At 38.1% G+C, this 24,109-nt stretch overlaps 1 protein-coding gene across 2 annotated transcripts in view; it reads left to right on the forward strand.

Annotated features, from left to right (window-relative positions):
• Window positions 1-24,109, forward strand: part of PDZRN4 (PDZ domain containing ring finger 4) — a 349,858-nt gene that overhangs the window by 124,763 nt on the left and 200,986 nt on the right. Inside the window, exon 1 of one of the 2 annotated variants that reach the window (XM_059402906.1) lies at window positions 3,390-3,497. The exons of the other annotated variant lie outside the window; for it this stretch is intronic. Coding sequence (XP_059258889.1) covers window positions 3,396-3,497 — 102 coding nt within the window. The 5' untranslated portion in view covers window positions 3,390-3,395. Of the gene's footprint in view, window positions 1-3,389; window positions 3,498-24,109 lie in introns of those variants that run through there. 2 annotated transcript variants of the gene reach the window in all.

Consider the following 24,109-nt stretch of genomic DNA (forward strand, 5'->3'; position numbering starts at 1 on the left):
TTTAAAGCGAAGACCAGCTCTGAAGTTACTTAAATGTACTTTGTTAATATTTGCAAAATAATATTTCAAATATTTTAACATGATCATTACTTTGTTTAGTATATAGTAATCTTAAAAATAAATATTCCAATGCTTGGGGCTTTATGTGTATGCCGTATCATTATAGGATAATTCAGTGGCATCTGAATCTTTAAAAAAATTAGAAAACCTTGTTAGAAATTAACATTTATGTATGAGTTGTTTGTACCAATGTATTTAGTGTGATATAGTTAGAAGATTTTTCTGAAAATAGAATAAACCAAAATTAGTTTGTATGCATCAATGATTACAATTACAATATCTCCATGCATATTATTTTCTTTAACTGAATTCTTAGAAACACTATAATAATTGATTTTAAAAACACATAACAATGAATTTCTGAAGAAATTAGACGAGATGGATTGTAGGAAGAAGGGGACAAGGACTTGGTAACAGCTCAACAAACTCCTGTCAGCAGGGAGGAGGGTGACCTCCAGGCCAAGCCAGAGAAGACAAAGATTTCTTGTAGAAAAATCAGCTAAACATAGTTGTTGAGTGGCATTCAAGACCCACATGTTATAGCTTCTGCCAAAGCCCATTTGTGAAGGAGTCTAATCATTGATCTGTCTCAGGTTGTGATATTTTTATTTGGATATTATGAATACAAAAAGTCAGGGCGATCCCCAAAAAAAGACATTTTAGCTAATGTTATCACTTCTAGTATGGGACATAAACTATGATAAGAAATGAGCATTTTTTTTTAAGATTTTATTTATTTGACAGAAATCATAAGTAGGCAGAGAGGCAGAGAGAGAGAGAGAGAGAGAGGAAGCAGGCTCCCTGCTGAGCAGAGAGCCTGATGTGGGGCTCGATCCCACGACCCTGGGACCTCGACCTGAGCCAAAGGCAGAGGCTTAACCCACTGAGCCACCCAGGCACCCCAGAAATGAGCAGTTTTAAAGGGAATGTGCCTTAGAGAAATTGAATATGGTAAAAATATTATCAAATAAATTAAAAAAGCTTTCTAGGATAATTCCATTTTGTATCTTTTTGACTTTTTAGTTTCATGGATAAGTGTTCTATGGGTAGTGATTTTCAAAGATTTTTGACCATAACCAGCAGTAACACATACATCCATGATACATCCACAGTTTACCCAAACGTATTTACTGCTTCTACAGCTGACAGACTTTGATATTTTCTCTGTAGTCTACTCAATTTCATGTTCTGGTGGTGATCCACTGAATTTCCCTTACAACCACAACACGCAGCCATTCATTTAAAACATCCTTCAACCTGAAAAAAAAAATACTGCTCTATGTAGATTATGATCCTCATTTTATGGGCAAAACCAGACCAAGGGACCCCTACCCCACAACTCCCCTCTGTACGCATCAGTCATTGGTCATTCACATGTGGCTTGTTCCTCCAAACACTGGAGGAGTTTGAATAATGTGAAGAAAAGTGACCAGTGAGTCTAGAATTCAGATTTCAGCAGATTTATCAGCAAGTGTTATTCTGATGTGTGTGCACCCAGAGCACATGCTTGCACATGCCTCAAAATTCCCAGCTCTCCATGGGTGAGCTGACTCTGGGTCGCCTTCTGAGAAAAACATGGACCGCCTTGGCTGTACTTTTGGTGAAATGGCATTCCGTGTGTAGTTCTGGAGCACTGTCCTAGGTCTGCTTCACCTAGACATGGGCTGCACTGCATGTCAATCTTTTAGTTTGCTGTTGGAATGCATGTGTCTACATAGGTTTCTTTTCTCATTTTGGTCTGCTGAATCTTTAAAGATTTTATTATTTATTTATTTATTTGACAAAGAGAGGGAGATCACATGTAAGCAGAGAGGCAGGCAGAGAGAGAAGGGGAAGCAGGCTTCCTGCTGAGCAGAGAGCCCCATGTGGCACTCAATTCCAGGACCCTGAGATCATGCCCTAAGCCTGAAGGCAGAGGCTTAACCCACTGAGCCACTCAGGTGCTCCTGGTCTGCTGAATCTTGATTTACAATCGTATCATAGGAAGACAATGCAAGTGTCTGAGAGGAGTGATTTTGCATGGTAATGGTGTTGAAATCTCTCTTCAGCCAACCTTTTTTAGAACAAAATAAAGCAAAACAAAACAAATCTCAATTTGGGGGGAAAAAGAAAAAGACTGTTCTATGCAGACGCCAGACAGTAGGCATCACCAGGTCTAGCTTGAAGAATTGAACAACAAAGGATCAAAAGCAAGTAAAAGGTTTGGGATCAACACCTCCTAGGGACAGCAAGGGCCAGGGGATCAGAAGGCTCCCTGAGTGCAGGTACCTGTGATTAGGGCCAAGTGTTAATTGTGATGTAATTAGTTATCTTCTACTCAGTACCTTGGCCTTGCTGAAGCCAAAACAACCCTAACCAGACACACCAGATAGAACAATATACACCCCTGTTTAGAGTTGTAAAATGACAATACAAAGAAATCCTCCTTGCAAAAGCAGACTCTGCTTGAAATTTTTAAAGGAAGATGGTAAAAGAAGCATTTGCTAAAATGAGTGGCATTATATTCTCTACAACTTAGGATATTCAGATAATAGTAAAGCACATGGACAAATAGCTTTAATTAAATTCTGAATATAATCAGGAAAATGAACACAGTCAAGACTGAATGATGTATTATTTGGTGCTGAATTCTGAATTGAATTATTTATTTCCCTATCTTTTCAATCAGTCCCTCTCCAAGGGAATATGGTCATTTGCAATTTCTGTTTCTCTTGAAGGCACAACCCCACTTCACTTGTATTTTCCCTGTTTTTCCTCCCATTAAGGAAAAGGCTTTTTGTTTCTTTCCAATTTTAGTACATATTCTTACTTGTTTTTTCTTTCCAATTTCAGTACATATTCCACTTTGCTAAATTGGGGCGGTAGGTACAGCATTGCTCTCGCATTGTGCAGAGCCCATTTACAGATTTCTATTCCTAGCATCCCTTTCTTTTCTTCAGCTCGTAGTGATTGGCAGAAAGCTTGCCCAGAACCTCCTGCAGGCTTGCTCCTTGAGAAACAGTTTCTTGGGCACTGAATCCATGAGGCTAAAGCCCAGGCCCTCTCTGCACTTTTGATGTTTCATCTCTCCAAAATCTTTTCCCTTTGTACCTGAGACACCTGAACTGTATAGTGCATTTGTTGAAACTTACCACTGTTAGGGCATGCTCCTTCATTTCTTCGGCTTTAATTTTGGGGAAGTGGTTGTAGCTGTGGACATCAATCAAACGGAGAGGCCTCTTCAATTTGAATAAAACCTTTGTGTAGTTTGTGAAGGAGAGGGCTAAACAGTGAAAAGCCTTTGAGTTCTCAGCACATCCAGAACCAGTGGATAAGGCTAGTGGCTTAAAGTTGAAATGGCTGCTATTCCTTTTAGCTCCCTGTGGGTACAGAGCTCAGAATCACTTCAGCAACTACTACCTCTCAATGGTATCATCTTTGAGAATGAAAATCATGTGGTATGTAGCAAGGGTATAAGAGAATGTTGCACTGCTCTATGTTGGGGTGTGTATATGTGTGTGTGTGTGTGTGTGTGTGTGAGAGAGAGAGAGAGAGAGAGAGAGAGACTATACAACACGAATATATATAAATGGGATACCTTAGATACCCACTTCAGACATAGTTTTGTTTTCAAATGTATTTGTTTAAGTTTACTGAAATCATGTGTGTTTTATTCTCTGTCTGTGCTAGGGCATGGTTGATATTAACAAAACTATACTAGATAAGTCAAATATAAAAAGAATCTGGCAAATATGATTATGATTTCAGACTACATTTAATGTGATTCAGAGGACAGGAAGAAGGTTTATCCAACTGTATTAGCTATGCATTTAGAAAGAGCGGTGGAAAATAAATCTAAAAGCAAAATCTAATTCCGGGGTAAACACGGTTGTTTCAAATATTTTATCAGAATGCTTAACGTTGTACAAAATGCACAGTAAGATAGTTTTGTGTTCCTTGATATTTGATACCTGTGTACTAGTTGAAATGTGTGCGGAAAAAATTTTATATATATATATATATATATTACATATATATTATATCTATTATATATTGTATTATATACATAATTATACCTCTTCTAAAACCACAGTTTGGGAAGTTTGTTTTAAAAAAGTTCAACTTTGTTTAAAAAGTGAGTTCTCAAAATTCTGCTTGTACCTACCTTAACCTTCTCTAAAAAGGTGTGCTCAAGTTGTTCCTGAGTGTTTACCAGCCTAGAGAATGGTGCTGCTTTCATTGGTTGACTTAACTATTTCCATGTAAAAGTATTCTTTGGAGGGTAGGGAAAAATATTTCTAAGGACTCAAAGAAGAGTCTTCTTCTTCTTTGAGAAGAGAATGAGTCTTATGAGACCCAGCAGAACAGAAAACCATCACGGAGAGCATTTAGGCAGAGCCAAGTGGATTTTATTTTGTGAACAGAAGTGAGGCTTTTCTGATTCATCACCTTATTTTGCCAGACAGTGAAGACTTGAAATATTATCAACAGTTCTCTCGGGACCCACTTTCACGAGAGCCTCCTAATGGGTCTTATAATTTGAACAAATTTGGACTGAGTAAAACAGAATGGAACCAATTTGATGAAGTTGAGATGATTATTTTTCCTTTTTGACCTCAGACTTGCTCCTTACCTCCATTTCAGCTTCCGAGTTCTACGTCTCTAAGCAAATTTCTGTTACTTGCATACGCATATTCTTGACAGCATCCTCTGCTAGTTACTTGGTAGTTTGGGTTGATGTTCACTCATCAGGGAGATAGCAGAGATGGGAACCTCCCTTAAGCAATCCTAGTTTGCCTATAGTGTGCCTACATACTCATTCTCTCAAAGTAATTGGGACTGTATTTTAAAAGAGGAATGTGTTTTCTTCGATGTGTTCGTCCATGGCTAAAGCCAACTTTAATACCTATGCATCCTATGCTGATATTTTATGTATGTTAATACACTAAGTAAAAAGTTTCTCCACATTATGCTTTTAAAAAGGGAAGTTCATCGAAGAGCATATATTTGTCAGAGCCTGTGTTTACAAATCCCATGGCAGCTAGGGAATTTTTCTTCTGCTTAGTTAATTCAACCATCTGAGTCACTTTTAATCAGTCCCCTGATCGTATTTTTAAAAGTCAGTTCAGCATGCTGTTCACAACAATAAATACATCTATTGTCATTTTTGGTGTGTGTATAATGATGTGGTGTTAATGTGCACTTTTTTCTTTAAGATAATCAGAGAATAATGCTAAAATAATGACTATTAAGAACAGGCAAAATGAGATTCTTAATTGCTGATTGTATTCCTTTTTGTTTCTTTAAGTAAATGTTCTTTTGTCTGGCATTGCTTATACAAATCCACCCCCATTAAACTTATGAGAAAATAAAACATATAAAACCATTGTGTAAAGAAAATACTTTAGTAGATTAAACCATCACTCAAGTCAGTGTTTTTACACAAGTTGCTCAGACTTGACTCCTGAAGATGAACCCCACATCCTCCCCTGTAATCTCTTGTACCCGATTTTCTCCTGATAACAATGGGCCAGTCTTTGCCTAGTAGCTAGAACTTCGATTAATCTTAGAATTATGGTATACAGAGATATAATGTGATTTTTCAGGTTTTCTCAGGAGATAAGCTAGACCATTTAAAAATTCTTTGTTATGTGATTTTCAGTAACAATGAATAATTTAGGATTATTATGTATTGTTTAAAGAACCATTTTCCCTTTGTGCTTCTAAGTTAGCATAATGAGTGTTACTCAGGATGACAAAGTACAAAGAATTATCTGATAAAATCCGAATGAATTGAACCATTGATAACCCGATGTTGCAGATGTTGCAGAACTCAAGAGTTAATCATTGATCAAACTTTCCCATTATAAGAAAGTTATCTTGACATTTCAGGTGTTAACTGAGATACCATTCTGGGTTTTAAGTTTTTCAGTTCTTGAACCATGCAGAACTGGGTATGACCTTGCATAATCAACTTTACCTTTCTGTACCTTAGAATCCTCATTTGTAAAATGAGGATATTAAAATTAGGTTAAATCATATAAAATTGCATGTTTATAAGTCAAATACAGTTTTTTAAAAAACAGACAATTTCCTATTGTTTGCCCTGGTACCTCTTTTATAAGTTTGATGAGAGAATTAAAAGAGCTAATGCATGGGAACTCTGAGCAAAATGCTAAATATGCTGGAGTGAGCTTTCATAAATTTTAGTTAGTATTCTTATTATTAAAATAGTAAAAGCCAAGAACTATTCGGTCATTCTGGGTATGAAAGAAATACATTCAAGTTAGCACCACCCAGCAGCCCAAAGTAATTTATAATAAATTCTTTTCTTACATTTCTCAAAGTCAGAATAATTAAAGTCTTTATTTGTATTTCTGAAAAAGAAATGTTTTCTTGTATATCTCCATGACTTGTTATGTATTCATTGCAAGGATCTTTCAAGAAATCAGCCTCCTAAATATTTTTGTTACTGCATTTTGCTTATATCATCAAAAAGTTTTCAGTACCCAGCTTTAAAGTTTTCAGTACCCAGTACACTACTATATTGTGTAGTTTTAATGGAGCTATTTGCTTCTGTCCCAACTGAGACAAAACAAAAACAAAACCAAGAAACAAAAACACCAATTTAAGCTTTACACATCTGAAAAACAGTGTTTGGGAAAGGCCAGTTAACATCATAAATTGCAAATTACCCCAACTGCTTTGAGAAATGCAATCAGTGCAGTGAACTAATTACAGTGAGGTATAAGGGGGTATTTAAACTTCAAGAATTTGAACTTAGATGATGTGAAAAGCAGAGAAGCAGCAGGTATGTTTTGGCCCCATGTCATTTATTTTGCCTTAGAAAGTCCTGTCTTGTTGTTTTAGAAGTGTTCAATATTTTCAGTCATTTCCTGTACTTCAGGAGCACAGTCAGGCCATTTACAAATTAACATGCTGTATACAAATATGTAAATGACCACTTAAACCCAGAAACAACCATGCCCCTTCCCCCAAATGTTTGTGGGCTTGAAGGACTAAAACTGCTGGATCTAAATTAGAGATGGAAGCAAAGAGCTTGGAAGACAAGTTGAAATGGAAACTAAGCACTTGTGAAGTTATTGATTATTTACATTTCTTAAATATAAAAGGAGGGAAAAAGAGAAGATCTGTGGTTATATAAGTTTGTAGATCAGGTTATAAGGAACTCGACATCTGTGATGTCTGTTTTCACAATAAAATGTGAGGTGAGATTGCTATCTGTAAGTGAGTCAGAGAGTTTGGGTAGGACAGGAGAGGATAATAGATGAATTAGTCATCTTAGATATTGGGAACTTGGGAACCGAGCTTAATGGAGAAACATGGAAGAATTGCTGAGCCCATTTGAGACATAGGGTGATTAAGTTGAAGTACAAACAGTATGCCTGGTTGTATAATTTTCTCCTGCTACATTCAACTACTTAGGAATGCACAGTAAGAAACTGGATGGTTGTGCTCATCTGGAATTTGAGTTTCACAAGGAGAATACCATGGAGGAGGAGAGAAAGAATGTAGTTGAATGTAGATGAGGCCGTGATTGTAATAATGCACTTTTGCTTGTAAGCTGCAGAAGAAGGGAAGAGAGAAGGTGAGGGAAGATGAAAACTCAGCAGGTCCAGTGCCCTGAGGATCTAATGTTCTGAGAAGAGTACTGTTTGAGTAAGTAAGAGGTAAGGGTAGGAAACTGAGATCCCAGGATGGAATGTTTGCATTTCAGATTTGGAGATGGTACAGATTCTGATGATAATGAAATTTTGTCTGTAGTCAGGAGAAAGGGTACTTGAGATGTTAGGAAGGACAGAATGGTCTGAGATGAGGAGGTCCAAAACCAGAGGACTGGTTATTTTGGAAGGCTTGAAAGCATTGTCCCAATTGATGATGAAGTTGTCAAGACTGGCTGGACTTTGTACAATGAGGAAGACAGGATCTAGAGCTAAAATCATTTGTGCATCCAGGGAAATGACCAAGAAATGAAGAACAATAACTCCGAAGAGGTATTGAGGGCAGAACAGCAAGTTTTGCAAGAAGCAGAAAAAGAAATGTTCTGGAAGTGGAAGTTGGGGTGGGGGAGAACCAAGAACAGTTTCTCTAACTCCTTGATCTGAAGCACCTGAAATAATAGTAATAGTAGTAGTAGTAGTAGTAGTAGTAGTAGTAGTAGTAATAGTAATAATAACCAGAGCTATCACAATAGTGAAATAGCTGTTGAGAACTTACTGTGAGCCAAGTTACTGTCTCAAATGCTTTATATTGATTCACCCATTTAGTCATTACAGTAACCCTTTGAGAAGTAAGGCTATTAACAATATGCCCCATTTTAGTAAACTGAGGCGACAATAATGTCAAGTGACTTAACTTTGCCAAAGTCACATAGCTAGAAAGTTATGCTGCTCGCGTTCAAGTCCTGACAAATGGACTTCAGAGCCTTTAAACCAGCACATGGCTGCCCGTGTCATTAACCTGAAATTGAGAGAATTAGCACTTCTGTAGGAAGATGTGTTCACTGGATTTCAGATTGCTATGGAACCCTTTAGCACTGGGGGGCTAAGCTCTGCATCGGAAAGCCTGGGTCTCAGGGATTCATGCTGCAGGCATAGAAAGGTAGTACAGGTCTTCCTGTAAACCCTCCTTTCTTGACAGCCATGTGTGCTGGCATAGCAGCTTCTTGCTGCCCCTCACCACTGCCCCCACCCTGAACCCGGGGAGGACCCCATCTGGACCTCTGCCTTGTCAGATGATGGAGCACACTGCTCTTTTGTGACTGGGGAGAGAGCTCTGCTTTCTCTAATTCCCGTTAACAATAGAGCATTCACTGTTTCCAAGTCCTATTAAAGAGTCCATATTTAGGAAGAGATATGAGAAAGTATATCATAATTTGTTTGGTTTATCATATTTTGCTTTGCTTTGGTCAAGTATCAAGGTTCCCAAAGAACCACGGTTGGCTCCACCAGGATGCACTTTTCATACCTAGTTATCTCTGTGTCAGGCACAAGCATACTGAGAATTTGGACAACTAACATTCCACAACCCTTGTTCAAAGTGAAATTTCCCTATCTTTCTAATTCCACTGGGCTCTCAGGTTGCTGACAGGAACCCATAATACCATCTGTTTATCTAGCACTCTATTGGTAGTTTTTTTTGTTACGGTTTTCACTTATGCACACCTCCTGAGCAAAGGCCATCCTTTTCTCTGGAAAACTCCATCTCACGTTCACCTCCTGATTTCACATTTGAATCCCTGTGAGCCTACAACAGAGCCTTTGCTGGCATCTCACCAACTGGAGCCCATCAGAATAGAATCTTTCACAGGCTCTCTTGCTGCGCATTTTCATTATTCTCGGATCTTTTTGGTGTTTTTGTCTGTGGCTTTGTTTGCTCTTGAATACCAAGAGTCTGTCTTTGGTAACCGCTGAACGCTGAACGTAGTGAAGCTTGGGAAGCCTTAGGTGAAAAGTTTTAAAAAAGAAAGAGAGAGAGAGGAAGAAAGAAAGAAGCCAAATTAATGACTGTTGTTCTAAATGCAGATGGCACTGATTAGGTTGCCGAGATCCTTCTGTGAAACAAGCTCAGCACCATCACCTTCTTATCTCGGAATCAGCCTTCCTGCCAGAAGTGATGGCTGGGACAATGCAGATGGCTCTCAAGTAGGAGCTTCTCTCAGAACCCGGTCCTTATCACGGCTTTGACTGGCAAAGGCTGTCATTCAGGCTGTCACTCACAGTGGGTGCACAATGGATCATGTCTGCCTTGCACATCAGAGATAACTAGACTGACTGGGGCTGGATTTAATTCTTTGGTTAAAGAAGAGGAGAAAAGATGAATCATTGATTATAGAATATCTGATTTTCCTTTAATTCACCTGTCACTGAAACTGTAACCTTGTGTTCTAGAGCAGTTACATTTGTCAGCATCCCTAAGAGAAACTACCATTTTAATAAGATCTTTCTTCAAACTACATATATTTCTAAGTCCATATATGTGACTCTCTCAATCCTGTATCTGCGTGACAATCTTTTCTTTGAAAAACAGCAATGTGGTTTGGATGTGCTTTGGAATGTTTATTCTAACATTTTAAAATAAAAATGAGCATTAATGATCTTGATAGAGTATTCTTGAAAAAAAAAACTGGTTAGGTAAAATGAAAATATGAAGCTATTGAATATAAAGGTATTTTGTGTGGAAGTCTACTGTTTCTACAGTACTCTGAATGGTGACAGCAGAGGATTCATTTACACATCTAAAGCAGCTTTGTATATTGACAAAGAAGGTGTTAGAGACAGAACCGTCGTCATAATAATAACTGTGCCTATTCACTAGCATTTTATGTTACTGTATGTCACAAATGTTGTACTCCATATAATATATTAAAATAATCTGATAAAAGAAGCAATAATTCTGAGCTAGGTTAATTATTGAGTTTTTGAAGAACTAATTAACGATGTCTGACCTGATTTGTTTTGCTGCTGAAGGAAGGTATTGAAAATTTTAAGATATGCAAACAATCCTTAGTATACAATAAAACATATTTATAATGTTTGCCAAGGATATTAGTTTTTTCACCAGGTTAGAACACTGAGAATAAAGAACCTAATATTACTTTATGCATCTTTCTTTGCTCAACGGTGGGAAAGTCACAATATTCAGCAAAACACATGGAGCTAATATGTCTGATATGTTTACTTATTTTCCTGGAGAAGTAAACTATGAACATAACTCTTGATGCCCTAACCAAAGCAATGCTCATTTATGCAGAGAATTTTAGTTAAAATTAAGACAGTGATGGTCTGTTAAAATGTTAATTGAAATAAAAGAGTTCCAGGGTGCCTGGGTGGTGCAGTCAGTTAAACGTCTGACTTGGTTTCAGCTCAGGTCGTGACCTCAGGGTTGTGAGCCTGAGCCCTATGCCAGAATCTGCACTTAACACGGAGTCTACTTGGAGCCCCTTTTTCCCCTTGCCCCCTACTTATGCTCCCCCCAATAAATAAACAAACCTTTAAAAAAGAAGAGTTCCTTTCAGAGATAGCATTTTGGTCTACATAACAACTACTTTTAAAATAAGGCATAGAAGATGTATTCTTTTAAAAAGAATCATAGCTATTTCTAAGGTTTATATAACATATGCAAATGAAGGAGTAAGGAGGTATTCCTTCTAATTTAATAATTCTCATTTAGGGGCGCCTGGGTGGCTCAGTGGGTTAAAGCCTCTGCTTTCGGCTCAGGTCATGGTCTCAGGGTCCTGGGATCGAGCCCCGCATCGGGCTTTCTGCTCAGGGGGAGCCTGCTTCCTCCTCTCTCTCTCTGCCTGCCTCTCTGCCTACTTGTGATCTGTCCATCAAATAAATAAAGTCTTTAAAAAAAAATAATTCTCATTTAAAAGTATTTATAGCATGCCTATGCAAAGATACAATCCATTCCCGTTATTTCAACAAAAATGGCCAATAATATGCCAAATTCTACAGAGTATCCACTTGAATAATGTGTATCAGCTAAGGGTTGGTTCCTGTTGACATGGGAGATACAGAAGGGAGGAAGACACAAAAGTTGATAAATTGAAGCTGTGGGAAAGAAAAAAAATGCACCGCTCTCGTAGTGACCATTTATAGGTCACTGTTGAGCTCAGGGTTTGGTTACCCTTGAATGAGATACTACCTCCTGCACCCCAGTCAAGTCCAATCTGTGGCTACCTTAGTGCAAAGACCAACCTCGGGCTCTTTCCCAGAAAACAAGACAATGTGCAGGAAGCTGTTGGCCAAAGGAGAATTGAACATGATAGTCATGTGACTGATGTGTCCAGAACATCATCTCTTCTTATATATGCAAATCTGAGTATTTAAGAATTTGTAAGTTTGTGCTCATTCTTTCCAGTTTCTTAAACAGTACCCAAAGTAGAGTCTATCCAGGTCAGATCCGTGACCCTCAAAGAGGGAAGGCAGTATCACCAAAAAATGTAAGTTTTTAAAGTTTATTGGACTATCTAATGTCAAAGAGTATGGGTCCTCCAACTTTGCCCTGTCTTAGCTCTCAACAGGGACTTAGGATTTAGGGATGGCATATAACATTCAGAACTCCAAGAAAGAACAAGCTGGAGCAACAATGGACCCTTGCCTCTGGTTTTTGATTTATAAGTATGTGGGTTCTTCAGAGGAACCTCAGAGCAGTTTCATAGCCTGTCCAATTGTCATACAATAATTATCATCTCATGTTTTTACAGTCTCCATTCTTCTTTGTCTGAGTCATGCCTTCGTTCTCATGAAGTCATAACAGATGACTGTGATCCCAGAATTCAGTTTCCTTGGTTAACTTCCAGAGATGAGAATGAAGTCATTCCTTGGACTCCAATAGAATTAAACCCATCTTTGACAGTTCTGTCCTAGAGTATACCATACCATGACTATGAAGTCAGCTACCAACATAGCTGACTTCTTGGAGGCTTCAAGATTCATTCTCTTCCTATGCTTGGTCTTTATAATTTCTTGCTAATGTGACATAGATGAGTGTATAATTAGAAAATAAATGGAGAGAAGATTTTGTATAACCTTGTTCTCTTGGAAAACCTATCACATCTAGATAAGTGGCTGTGTGTGTGTGTATGTGTGTATGTGTAATTTGGTTATTTAGAAAGGATTGATTGATATTTGTTCTGATCTTTTGTTTAAACATCTCACTTCAATAGTAAAATATAACCTGGTAGTTCAGTGAATTCCTTAATTTATTCATTTATCTAGTATTTATCCAGTGCCAATCCTCGTGAATCTCAAAATTAGTGAACTCTCCAAGCAATGGATGAAGATTAGCATTACAAACTTAAGCAGAATGTAAAGGTTAATGTAAAACTCTTATGGCCTTGATTTTCCATTTTGTATAGTACTCAAATGATTCTTTATAAAGTAGATGCAGTCAAACCGCATGGGTCACAATAGATCGGTCATTTTTGTTTGGTTTGGTTTTGATTATACAGCCTATGTAGGCATAGACCTGCATTGAGAAAGGGAAAAAATCATCCATACTCATGATTAGATGACAGCTGTGTTAACAAGATTGAACCAGTTCCAGTCCCCAAGACAAATAACATGTCTAATGGCCATGGAAATGTGGCACTCTCTTCAGTACTATACTTAGTCTCCTTGGTTACAGGAAACAAGCAAGAACAGTGTTAGTGACCAGTCCCTGCATATCTTAGCAATATAAAATAGCAAACACAGTATCTCATCCAGTGTCCTGGGCTGAGGAATCTGGGGGCAGTTTAGCTGAGTAATTCATGTCCTAGTCTCCATGAGGTTATGGTCAAGAGGTAGTCTAAGGCTGCAGTCATCTGAAAGCCTGACTGGGGCTAGGGTATCTACTTTCTACCTCATTCACATGGCTCTTGGAAGGAGGCTTTAGTTTCTTGCTGACTGTTGGTGGGAAGCCTCAGTTTCTCTCACATAGGCCTCTCCATAAGGCTGCTCTCACCACATGGAAGCTGACTTCTCTCAGAGAACGTGGTGTAAGAGAGAAAGCATGTGAACTAAGACAAAGCTACAATGTCTTCATAAACTCAGCTGAGAAATAATAAACCATCACTTCTCCCATACTGTATTATTAACACAGACTGGTCCAGTGTGGAAAAGGATTACACAGGGGCACAAATGCCAAGAGGCAGGGATGCTTGGGGGCCATATTGCAAGCTAGGATCACAAGTTTCTGATTTAATTCCCAACTGTTTTCTGGAGAAGTCTAACCAAGTATCTCTCTTTAAAGCAGTGATTTTCAAAAGAGGATGAAGAAATGTAGCATTAGAGAAGCATGCTCTATATTATAGTGAATTCTAAATCTTGATGTAAGAAAACACACTTTTTAAAGAAAGATTTTATTTATTTATTTATTTGAGAGAGAGAGAGAGAGATCACAAGTAGGCAGAGAGGCAGGCAGAGAGGAGGAAGCAGGCTCCCCACTGAGTAGAGAGCCCGATGCGGGGCTCGATCCCAGGACCCTGAGATCATGACCTGAGCCAAAGGCAGAGGCCTAACACACTGAACCAACAAGGTGCCCCAAGAAAACACACTGTTCTTTGAACATGGGTTACAGAAATCTAAATTTAACCATTGTCTCTTTGCCTGTGGAGATACAAATACATGCATATTGGTGGTTAAGGAAAAAGTAGACTCACAATTTTGGTGTGTGTGTTGGGTGGGGGTGTATTTTGTTGTAAGGAGGATGATATTTTTAATACTGAAACTACTTTAAAACAAAATTAGAGGGTGCCTGGGTGACTCAGTTGTTGGTCATCTGCCTTCGGCTCTGGTCATGATTCCAGGGTCTTGGGATCGAGCCCCATATCAAGCTCCCTGCTCAGCGGGAAGCCTGCATCTCCCTCTCTTACTCCCCCTGCTTGTGTTCCTTCTCTCGCTATATGTCTCTCTGTTAAATGCATAAATAAAATCTTTAAAAAATAATAAAAATAAAAATAAAAAAAGTAAAACAAAATTAGAAATCTGTCATGAAAATACAGACCAATTATTAGTTAGACCCATTAGCATTTACTCCACTTAACATCAATGAAATCAAGCCATGTGTCTTATAGTTCTTTGATTAACAGGGAATTCAGGTTTAAGAAAAAAGAATTGGCCAAAATATCTGTATCAAGTCATGTAAGGTTATTAAGGATTTCTGGCAGCCTTATGGTATATAGATCCAAAAAGGAATAATGTACTATTATAGAATTTATTTCAGTCCTAAAATCATACAGCAAATATTATAAAATAATGTGCTTTTACTTGTTATTAACACAGGCATTTTGTATTTGATTTCTTCATGCTAAAGCAGCTTCCTTAGGAGTTGGAATCTGCACCAGATATCAAGGAAGCTGATCATATCATTCTGTTGTAGTAGAACAGCAGGCAGAGTTCAATGAGGCTTTTTATCTTAAATTATATTTTCAACTTGACCTCATTAAATTCCTTTCCTTCTGTTTGTCATTGTTAGGCTCACTATATTTCATATTTCCTCTTGGGCTCTTTACCATTTTAAAATTGTCCTTTAGAAATAACTCTGGCATGGAGAGTTCATTATTTCTGATAGTGACAACACATTGAATGCCCTAATACACTGATTTCATTGCGCCTCATGACCTACATTTAGAAAAATTCAGGTATATTTTTTAGTTGCTGATTATTTTTTAGAAAACCATTAAGTGTCAAAAGCTATTTTCCTGTATATTTCCAAATTTGTTTTTAAACTGTCTTTGGGAGAGGAGTTGCTATAGTCTAATAAATGAAGAAAAAAAAATCCCATTTTTTGGCCTAGATTTTGTTTTCAAAGTGGAGAGAATAAATAGTAAATGGGGATTTTTTTTTTCTAATGCGTGACCTAAATTTCTGTCACAATGAAGCTGATCTGCTTTTAAATATAACACCTGCCTTTGTAAATTTTTGTGGTAATTTCTTTTTCAATGATTGTGTATGCCATGTGGATGTAAATATATACTTTAAATATTTCACATAACTATCAATGTGGGTATAATTTTGATTTGAAAATAAAGTAAGTTATTCTGAATAAAGTAAAGCTTTCCAAGCGTCCTTTAAAAAGAGAGAGAAAAATTAAAAAGGAGGTGGGGAAACCCTGACTGAAATATAATCAGATGAGCCAATGTTATTAGACACAACCACTGGAAAGACTAAAGCAACTCATAATGAATTAGAAGAAAAGGGCCATTAAACTGGAGAATCCCAACAATCAAGTAGAGATGTTTCAAGCTCTTTAGGTATTACTGCTGGAATAAATACGTTATCACACTAAGCTTTTATGAAAGGCTGTTACATTTTTACCAACTTTAATCTGTTTCATTTTTGTGTTTAAAGGATGGGAGTTGCATTAAAATAAAAATTCCATTTGGGTTATTATCTCCCCAGCTGTCTGTACAGACCATGGAGCTGGCCAGAGAATATTCTCATTATGTGTGTCGAGCAGTTACTCAGTGATTGATGCCGCATTAATGCACGACACAGACGCGTTCCTTTTGTTACTGAATATTAGACAAATTAGTTCTTACAAATTCATGACCCCCCCTCCCCCTCCTAGTATGGGTGTCTTTCTCCTCCCTCTCTCAGCTCCCTACCTGCCCCTGTGCCTTCTGCTGGGCACCTGACTTGACTACCGTGGAGAGTTAATATTGCTTGATAACCTTCAGTGCAAATGAACCTAAGCATTAGGAGGAGGGCTTTGACAAAGGAAGGGGCAGAAAACAGGCAGTGGTCTTTCTAGGCAGACGATAGAATGAGGTTCTGGTCATTTTCCAGGATACCCCAATGAAGTAATGACAAATGAATGTTTTGTTGTCCCAAACTAGTTTTCCCTCCCCCACTCTACAGGAGGGACCATTTATCTCCTCATTTTCTTTAAACTTACTTTTGTCAGGATGGGGAGAGAGGAGTCATTAAAAAAAAAAAAATGTATTTAGATGGTTTCCTTATCATGAAGCTAGGAAGTATGGGAGTGGATATACCTCTCTTTCTCTTGCCCATAATGTTTGTATTGGAATTATTCCTAGAAGTGAAGAAGAGGCAGCGCCAGATATTAAAATGTGAAAGTGGGTTTTGAGCATGATCAGTGGTTTCCAGTTGGATTATGTGTCATATATTTGTGTTTGGTTGTGAAAAATGGGCCCGTGATCACCAAATGTTTAGAGTTGTCAAAATACATCAGTACATGTATATTTCTGGAAGAAAATATTCTGTGCTAAACCTTACTGTTTTTACATTGAATCTTGAAAATGACAAACTTCCAGCTGTACATATGAGGACACTGAAGCACAGGAAATTTAAGTCACTTGCCCAGTGTTACATAGTCAAAGTAGATCTTGAACCTGCCTCTTGAACCTATATATTTGGTTTATAAATGAAAATGGATTAAATTTTACTTATTAGCTGTTCCTGAAGGTTCCGATATGTATTTTTTGGGTGTTCTAAATTTCAGTTTCTAATACAGTAAATATTGATAAATATAAATATTGTTATTTTTATTTGATAATTATTGATATAATCCATCTAACCAAAAGCTTGAGGAGCACTGAATAATATTTTTAAGTTTACAAATCAGTGGGTGTTTTTGGTATTTTAACAAGATTATGCAATAACACTGCAATGTAATTATAGAACATTTTTGTTCCTATAAAAGCAGCCCCACACCATTTGCAGTCACTTCCCATTTCTTTCCAGTATCTTCTGTCTAACCTGCTGCTGTTCTTCTTCTGGGTTGGCTTATTCTGGGCATTTCATATAAATGGAATCATAAAACTCATACAATATATGAATGATTGTGGTTTCCTCCACTTAGCATAACGCTGTCAATAGAATGACCAGAACCTCATTCTGTTTCTGGCACATCTTAGTACTTCATTTTTTAAATTGCTGAATAGTATTCCATTGTACAGATAGTTCACATGTTGTTTATCCATTTGTCAGTTGATAAGCAGTTGATTAACATGGGATGGTTTCTACTTTTGGCTATTATGAATTGTGCTACAGTGAATATCTGTGCACAGGCTTTTGTGTGGACATTTGATTTCATTTCTCTGGAGTATATACCCAGGAATGGAATTCTGGGTCATATGGTAACTCTATATTTAACCTTTTGAGCAACCACTAACTTGTTTTCCATAGCAACTGCACCATTTTACATTCATACCAACAGTCTGAGGGTTCCAATTTTTCCACATCTTTACCAACACTCATTATTGTCTGTGTATGTGTGTTTTATTATAAGCATCCTAGTGGGTATGAAGTGTTATCTCATTGTAGGCTTGATTTTCATTTTCCTAATAACATTGAACATTTTTTTGTGTGTGATTCTTTGCCATTTCTTCTTTGGAGAAATGTTCTATTCATATTCTCGGCATATTTTAAAACTAGGTTATTTGTCCTTTTCCTCGTCAGACGTAAGAGTTCTCTACATATTTTAGACATATAAGTGCCTTATCAGATATGTGCTTCACAAATATTTCTCTCATTCTTTGAATTCATTTTCTTGATGGTTTGGTTTGCTGCGCAGAAAAATCTTAATTTGTAGGTAGCCCATAATATTATCTTTTGCTGCTTGTGCTTTCAGTTTAACCTAACTCAGGGTCACAAAGACATATTCTCATTTTCTTCCAAGTAGTTTTAGCTTTCATGTACATTGTTAAATTGTTAAATTGTATTTGAAACACCCCATAAAAGACTAATTGTGATATAGACCTAATTATTTTTAGTTTTGCCAATTATACAAGTCATTATGCAAGTCAATTCAATACCATTCACAAAAGTTAGTTGTGATGACTGTTCAAGATACATAGGAAATCAAGATGATTTCCTAGACATAATACAAGTAACTAACGTGAAAGGAAAGTGTGACGTGAAAGGAATGGGATATGTGTCTTGGAATTCAGGAAGAAAGATTACCTGTAGCTGTGGAAAGTGATATTCATGCTTGATCTGAATCTCTAAATAAAAATCATGGTAAAGTTTGGCAAACTCTCTCTGCTCTGCTTAACACTGTGGCTATCACTGATTAGTTGTACTTGCATTGTGGTTTTTGGAGTGGTCCGAATGGCTGGGTTTTAGGGGTTTGTGCCAGAGAGAAGCAGTTCTACAAATGCTGTTGGCAGAACACTGAAAGTCCCCAGGAGGTTATAGGTGGTCTTCTAGGGCAAGACAATATTCCTAGTAATATTCAGACACGATTTGCCTTTTTCATTGTACTGACATTGTGGTGGTTATGCAGAAGCAATGGTTGGTAAAACCACTGTGCTTTAGCACAAATCGAGACAGCACCATCAATCTGTATGAGTAGTCACTGTGTCAATAAATCTGTAACTGCTCTGATTCTGGTGCCTAGACCAGATAGCACAGGACATAAGAATTGCTCGTAACTAATTTTGATGAATGTTTATAGGCAAACTAGATAAAAAGTCCTGAAAGTCCTCATAACAGATTTATTTTTTTTTTAAGATTTTATTTATTTATTTGCCAGAGAGAGAATGAGAGAGCATAAGCAGGGGGAGCAGCAGGTAGAGCAAGAAGCAGCTTCCCTGCTGAGGAAGGAAACCCAATGCTGGACTTGATCTCCAGACCCTGGGATCACAACCTGAGTTCAAAGCAGATGCTTAACTGAGCCATATGTGCATCCCCAAAAAAGATTAAAAAAAAAATACTCTCAAGGGCTTAAAATAACCTTATTACTTATAACAACTTACAAATGTGATAAGTTTAATTAGAAAAAAAATACTACATAGGGCACCTGGGTGGCTCAGTCGGTTAAGCGTTGGATCCTTGATTTCAGCTCATGTCATGATCTCAGGGTCCTGGGCTCCAGCTCCGTGTTTGGCTTTGCACTCAGCATAGAGTCTACTTGGGATTCTCTCTCTCCCTCTGCCCTCCCTCCCCACACCCCACCCCTGCTTGAGCTCTCTATCATTCTCTAAAATAAATAAATAAAATCTTAAAGGGAAAAAAAAAAAGCAAAATGCTACACAATAACAAAAATAACAGGGCTCTGGAACAAACGCAAATGCATTTTAGTTTCAGCAGAGTGTAAGTGCCTAGTTTCTGCTTAATAACTACCCTCCAAAAGGATATTCAGAGAAAACATAATTTCCTGCAAAATGTGAAGGAAATAGTAGTGACTTTTCAAAATATAGTAAGAGAGGCTTGGACATGTATATGCCATTTTGGACTATATTCCCCATGTCATCTTAGATATGTTGTTACTGTATATCCTTAGGAATGTTATTATAGCAACTTTATTTATGAAAGCAGAACTGAAGACTTGGAACCAACCCCAAACTAAGTCTGAATCTGAGCCAGAAGCAGGCTTCCTGTCAGGGTAGAAACAGCAGTGCCTCTCTCCTGCTCTCACTTGCAACATACCTGGGAGGGACCCAGGCAGCATATCTGGGATTCAGTTGTGGAGCTTAGGAGCTCTTCTCTGATTTCTAGGCGGGATTTGGTATTTACAAGTCTGATCTGAAGGAAGTAAAATAGGTGCATTTATTCTAGAGTTGTGGTTCATGGACAAGATTCTGGTTGTCAGAAGCATAGTAAGTTTTTAACAAAAAAAAAAATCATTTGGATATATGACGGGCTTTAGAGAGGAATCTGCAGTGGAAATACAGATTTGAGGCATTACCTTATAAATGATAGTCACTCTAAGACATGACTTTATTTCAGGAGTCCTGGAGGAAGATTATTACCAGTTTCATTATAATAAAACAAAGCAAGGAAGGAGTATTCTGTGGTAGGGAGTAGTAGCTCTCTTAAGTGAAAGCACTTCTCTAAAGATGCTAAAAGTGAGTGGGGGATTCAAATATATGAATAGATGGAAAAGTAAGAGAAGAAGAGGGCACAAGTCGGTCATTTGGAGAACATCCAATTATTTATTTTTTCAGCATTATTGAAATATAATTGAAAGTGGTGTTGTATAAATTTAAGGTATACAGTGTATCGATTTGATATATGTATAAGATTATCCATTTCTAATATACAGATGGAGAGTATCCAATATTAAACAGGTGGATTAAAGTAGAGGAAAACTTTTAAAATGTTTTCAAAGGAATAGAGATGAAGACAGAGATCTGAGAAAGAAATGATATGAAAGCTAAGGAGACTTATTTTTAAGAAGTAGTGTGGCAGGACCCCTGGATGGTGCAGTGGGTTAAGAAGCAGATTCTTGGTTTCTGCTCAGATAATGACCTCCGAGTGGTGAGATGGAGCCAAGCTTCAGGCCCTGCGCTCAGCACAGAGGAGTCCACTTAAGACCTTCTCCCTCTCTCCCTCGGCCTTTCCCCCACCCCCTCTAAAATAAAGAAACCTTCAAAAAGAAAAAAAAAATGTCAGTATGGCCATTGTATCTGATTATACGTAGTGGTTCCATTTAGATAAGTTCTGGAAAGGTACCCTGGGTTTGGCAAATGAAAGCCACCTGGTGAAGCCCGTATGGTGGGCTGAATGGAGTAGTGGTGTTGTGTAGGTTTGAGGATACAGAGACAAGAAGCATGGGCTCCACTTTTAAAAATCACAGTTGTGAAAAGGAGAGTGAGGCAGTGTCATCCTGTGAAAGGACAGGACTGTCAAGAAAGTGCTTTTGTTGATTTAGATGGGACAGACTTAAGCAAGTCAGAAGTTAACAGTAAGAGCCAGTGGCGAGGGAGTGGTGGGTGATTTATTTGGGTGACTGGCAGCTCCTATTCTACTCAGGATAAGAGACCTTGAGTTCTTTTTATTTATCATGGCATTTCTGGCCCTGATAAACTTATTGGTGTCAGTTCTTTCACTTTATGTCTTATAGTACTTCGGTTACATGGTTTAAACCAAAACAAAAAAACAATTATTTGAGAACAAAATTAATTATTCTAGAAGCTTATTATGTTAATGCTTCAGTTAACAAGAAATCAACTCACTTAGTAACCCCCATATTTTCTACACTTTTCCTTTTATATGAATGAAGAAGTATGTGAACATGAGTGATTAAGAATTTAATTTAAAACCTACTTCAGGGGCAGAACAGACAATCAGTAACCATTTATTATATGCTCACTCTCCCAAAGATAGGATGATATGTGCTAGAGTTGATACAGAGAATTATAGCACCTGGTCTTTATTGTCATGAAGGTTGCAATCTGAGGATATAAAACTATATGAAATGATAGCTAATGGTGTGACAATATAAATGATAAATAGCAAAAGGAATGATATAGATTAAGTGCAAAGGAATTTGGAAAAAATGGTCAACAGTGAGTCCGAGTGTTCAGAGGTAACTCCTTGCGCAAAGTGGAATTCAACAAATCCTTGGGTTGGATGTGGACATAAAGAGAGAGAGAAGGCTATGGATCCTTAGATGTAGAGATGGGAAAGCATTTTAACTGGGATGGAAATAGTACGTACTCATGAATTAGAGATTACTGTTTGCTGGGGATATACTAGTTATTTTAACATGCATAACCATAATTAATTTAATGATTTGTGAAGGTGAAGAGGAATAGGGTTTATTTCAGATGATTGAATGCACCCAAGATTAATGGGCTAATGATTTGGTTAGGTCATTAGTTAGCCAAAATGGTCTCTTGTGCGTGCATGTGGGCATATGGGCGTGTGTGTGTGTGTGTGCGTGTGTGCGTGTGTGCGTGTATTTTCTGTTCTCCCTGGCATCTGAATCCCCTTCCCACGTTTGGGGAATCCTCCCACATGAATATTGGCAGGGGGCAGACCTTACTTCTCTATAAAAGTTGGAAAGTCTAGATACTTATTTCTCAGCCCCTGGCAACCAAAGATAGGGCAGACAGGTTTGACCAAGCAGACGACTTATCTGAGACTTGGAATCAGGAGCTGATTGCATCCATAATGAAACAGCCGATGTGGCCTGTGGCCGTGTAAGCAGCCACGCCCATTCACTGTGGTGACAATGGCAGTGCAGTCAATGTTGACATCTAGCCATGTTGGAGGCAGGAGGTAGCAGGCTGGAGCATGTGGTGGTCAGAGGTGGAGGCAGCAGTGTCCTTAGATAGTTCAGTGGCATGATTTAGATACGGTTTGGTCTTCCTGGCTTCTCTTCTTTCATGCCTATATTCCAAGCCAGGCTCTCTTGCCTCACCAAGGATTCTGTGGGGAGCCCAATAATTTCTTTCAACAAATGCCCTTTCTGCTTTAACTAGTCAGACTTGTCTTCTGCTGCTTGAAACTTAGCATTGTGACAAGTGAACAAGTTTAGGGTGAGGTGATGAGAGTTTTGAATGTCAGTGTGAGGAGTTTAACCTTTAATCTACCAGAAGTTTTCAGTATCAAAGGGTTTAGAGGGGTAGGATAACACTACCTAAGTGATGCTGTATGAAAATCAATGTCCATATTATGCGGAATGAATAACTTGAGGACTATAGCTGGAAAGATAACGGTGGAGAGCTGGGTCATATTAACAAGAAAGCTTGTCTGCAGGAAAGGTTAGACTGGTTGAGTCTGAGTCGATGCAACCAATGTAAAATTGGGCAGTAGGAGCATGGAGCTAGGCATAGACAGAAGAAGAGAGAGTCAATACTTTAATAACAAGATGTGTATGCTGTAGGAGATGTACTGTTCTAGGCAAAGGAATTTTTGGTCTATAATTCCTCATAGAGCACTGGGCTCCTGTGTAATCTACCCTTGCGTGTCTGAGTGCTAACACATGGACCAGGACCACACACAGGCCCAGTGGTTCATTGCCACGGGGATTCTCCATTCTCAGCCTTGCTTCCCTTACAACATCTATTTGCATCTGGGGGAAGGAAGGAGATGTCAACTGAGAAAGAGCCAAAGATTATTAAATAAGCTGCCCCCTATCTCCAGTGCCCTACCTCACTCCAAATGCATTTACCCAGGAGTCTCTTGTTTAGAAAGCAGAAAACAAAGAGGACAGAAACAAATACTGTCTACACTTCTATTAGGTGCTAGAGAAAGGGAATGGATTCTTAAAAGAAGAACAAGACTCATATAAGAACTGTCAGGACTGTCAGAAATCGTGGCAGCTGGATTCTACCTTTTGATGATAGTATCTAAAGGTCCACCCAGAAAGGGCGGCAGAGTATCCTAAATAGCATGAGTTCCCAGGCTTAGATAAAGCGATGCTTGTATTTTATATCTAAAATCATTGCACTGCCATATAAGGGCCTTATCCTCATTCAGTTAGGATACGAAAGGATGACTTTGCTCATACAGGGCACTCTTCCATAACATTCTTATAAAAAAGTTTAAAAACGCAACTTTCTGGAACAAAGGGCAAGTCATACTGCACTGTTAAGAAGATTTCAAGATGTGTTCTCCCATGACAGTAATGTCGTCACTTGAAAGCAAGGTAGATTTCACGTTAGCAGGTGCAAAGCACAGGGTTGTGGGGGAGGGTGCCCTACCATTTAGTCAAGAGTCTTGTTTCACCAAAAATGGTTTGCCTTGAGGATTTTCTTGCCTTGTCTCTGCCTCAGTTTCCTTATCTCATAAGTGAAGAGATCACTGGGCGCCCTTGGGGAAAGGATCGAGAAATTGAAGTTGTGATTCAGGAAAATAAAATTGGC

Source organism: Mustela nigripes, chromosome 6 (assembly GCF_022355385.1).
Source record: "Mustela nigripes isolate SB6536 chromosome 6, MUSNIG.SB6536, whole genome shotgun sequence".
Taxonomy (NCBI): Eukaryota; Metazoa; Chordata; class Mammalia; order Carnivora; family Mustelidae; genus Mustela; species Mustela nigripes.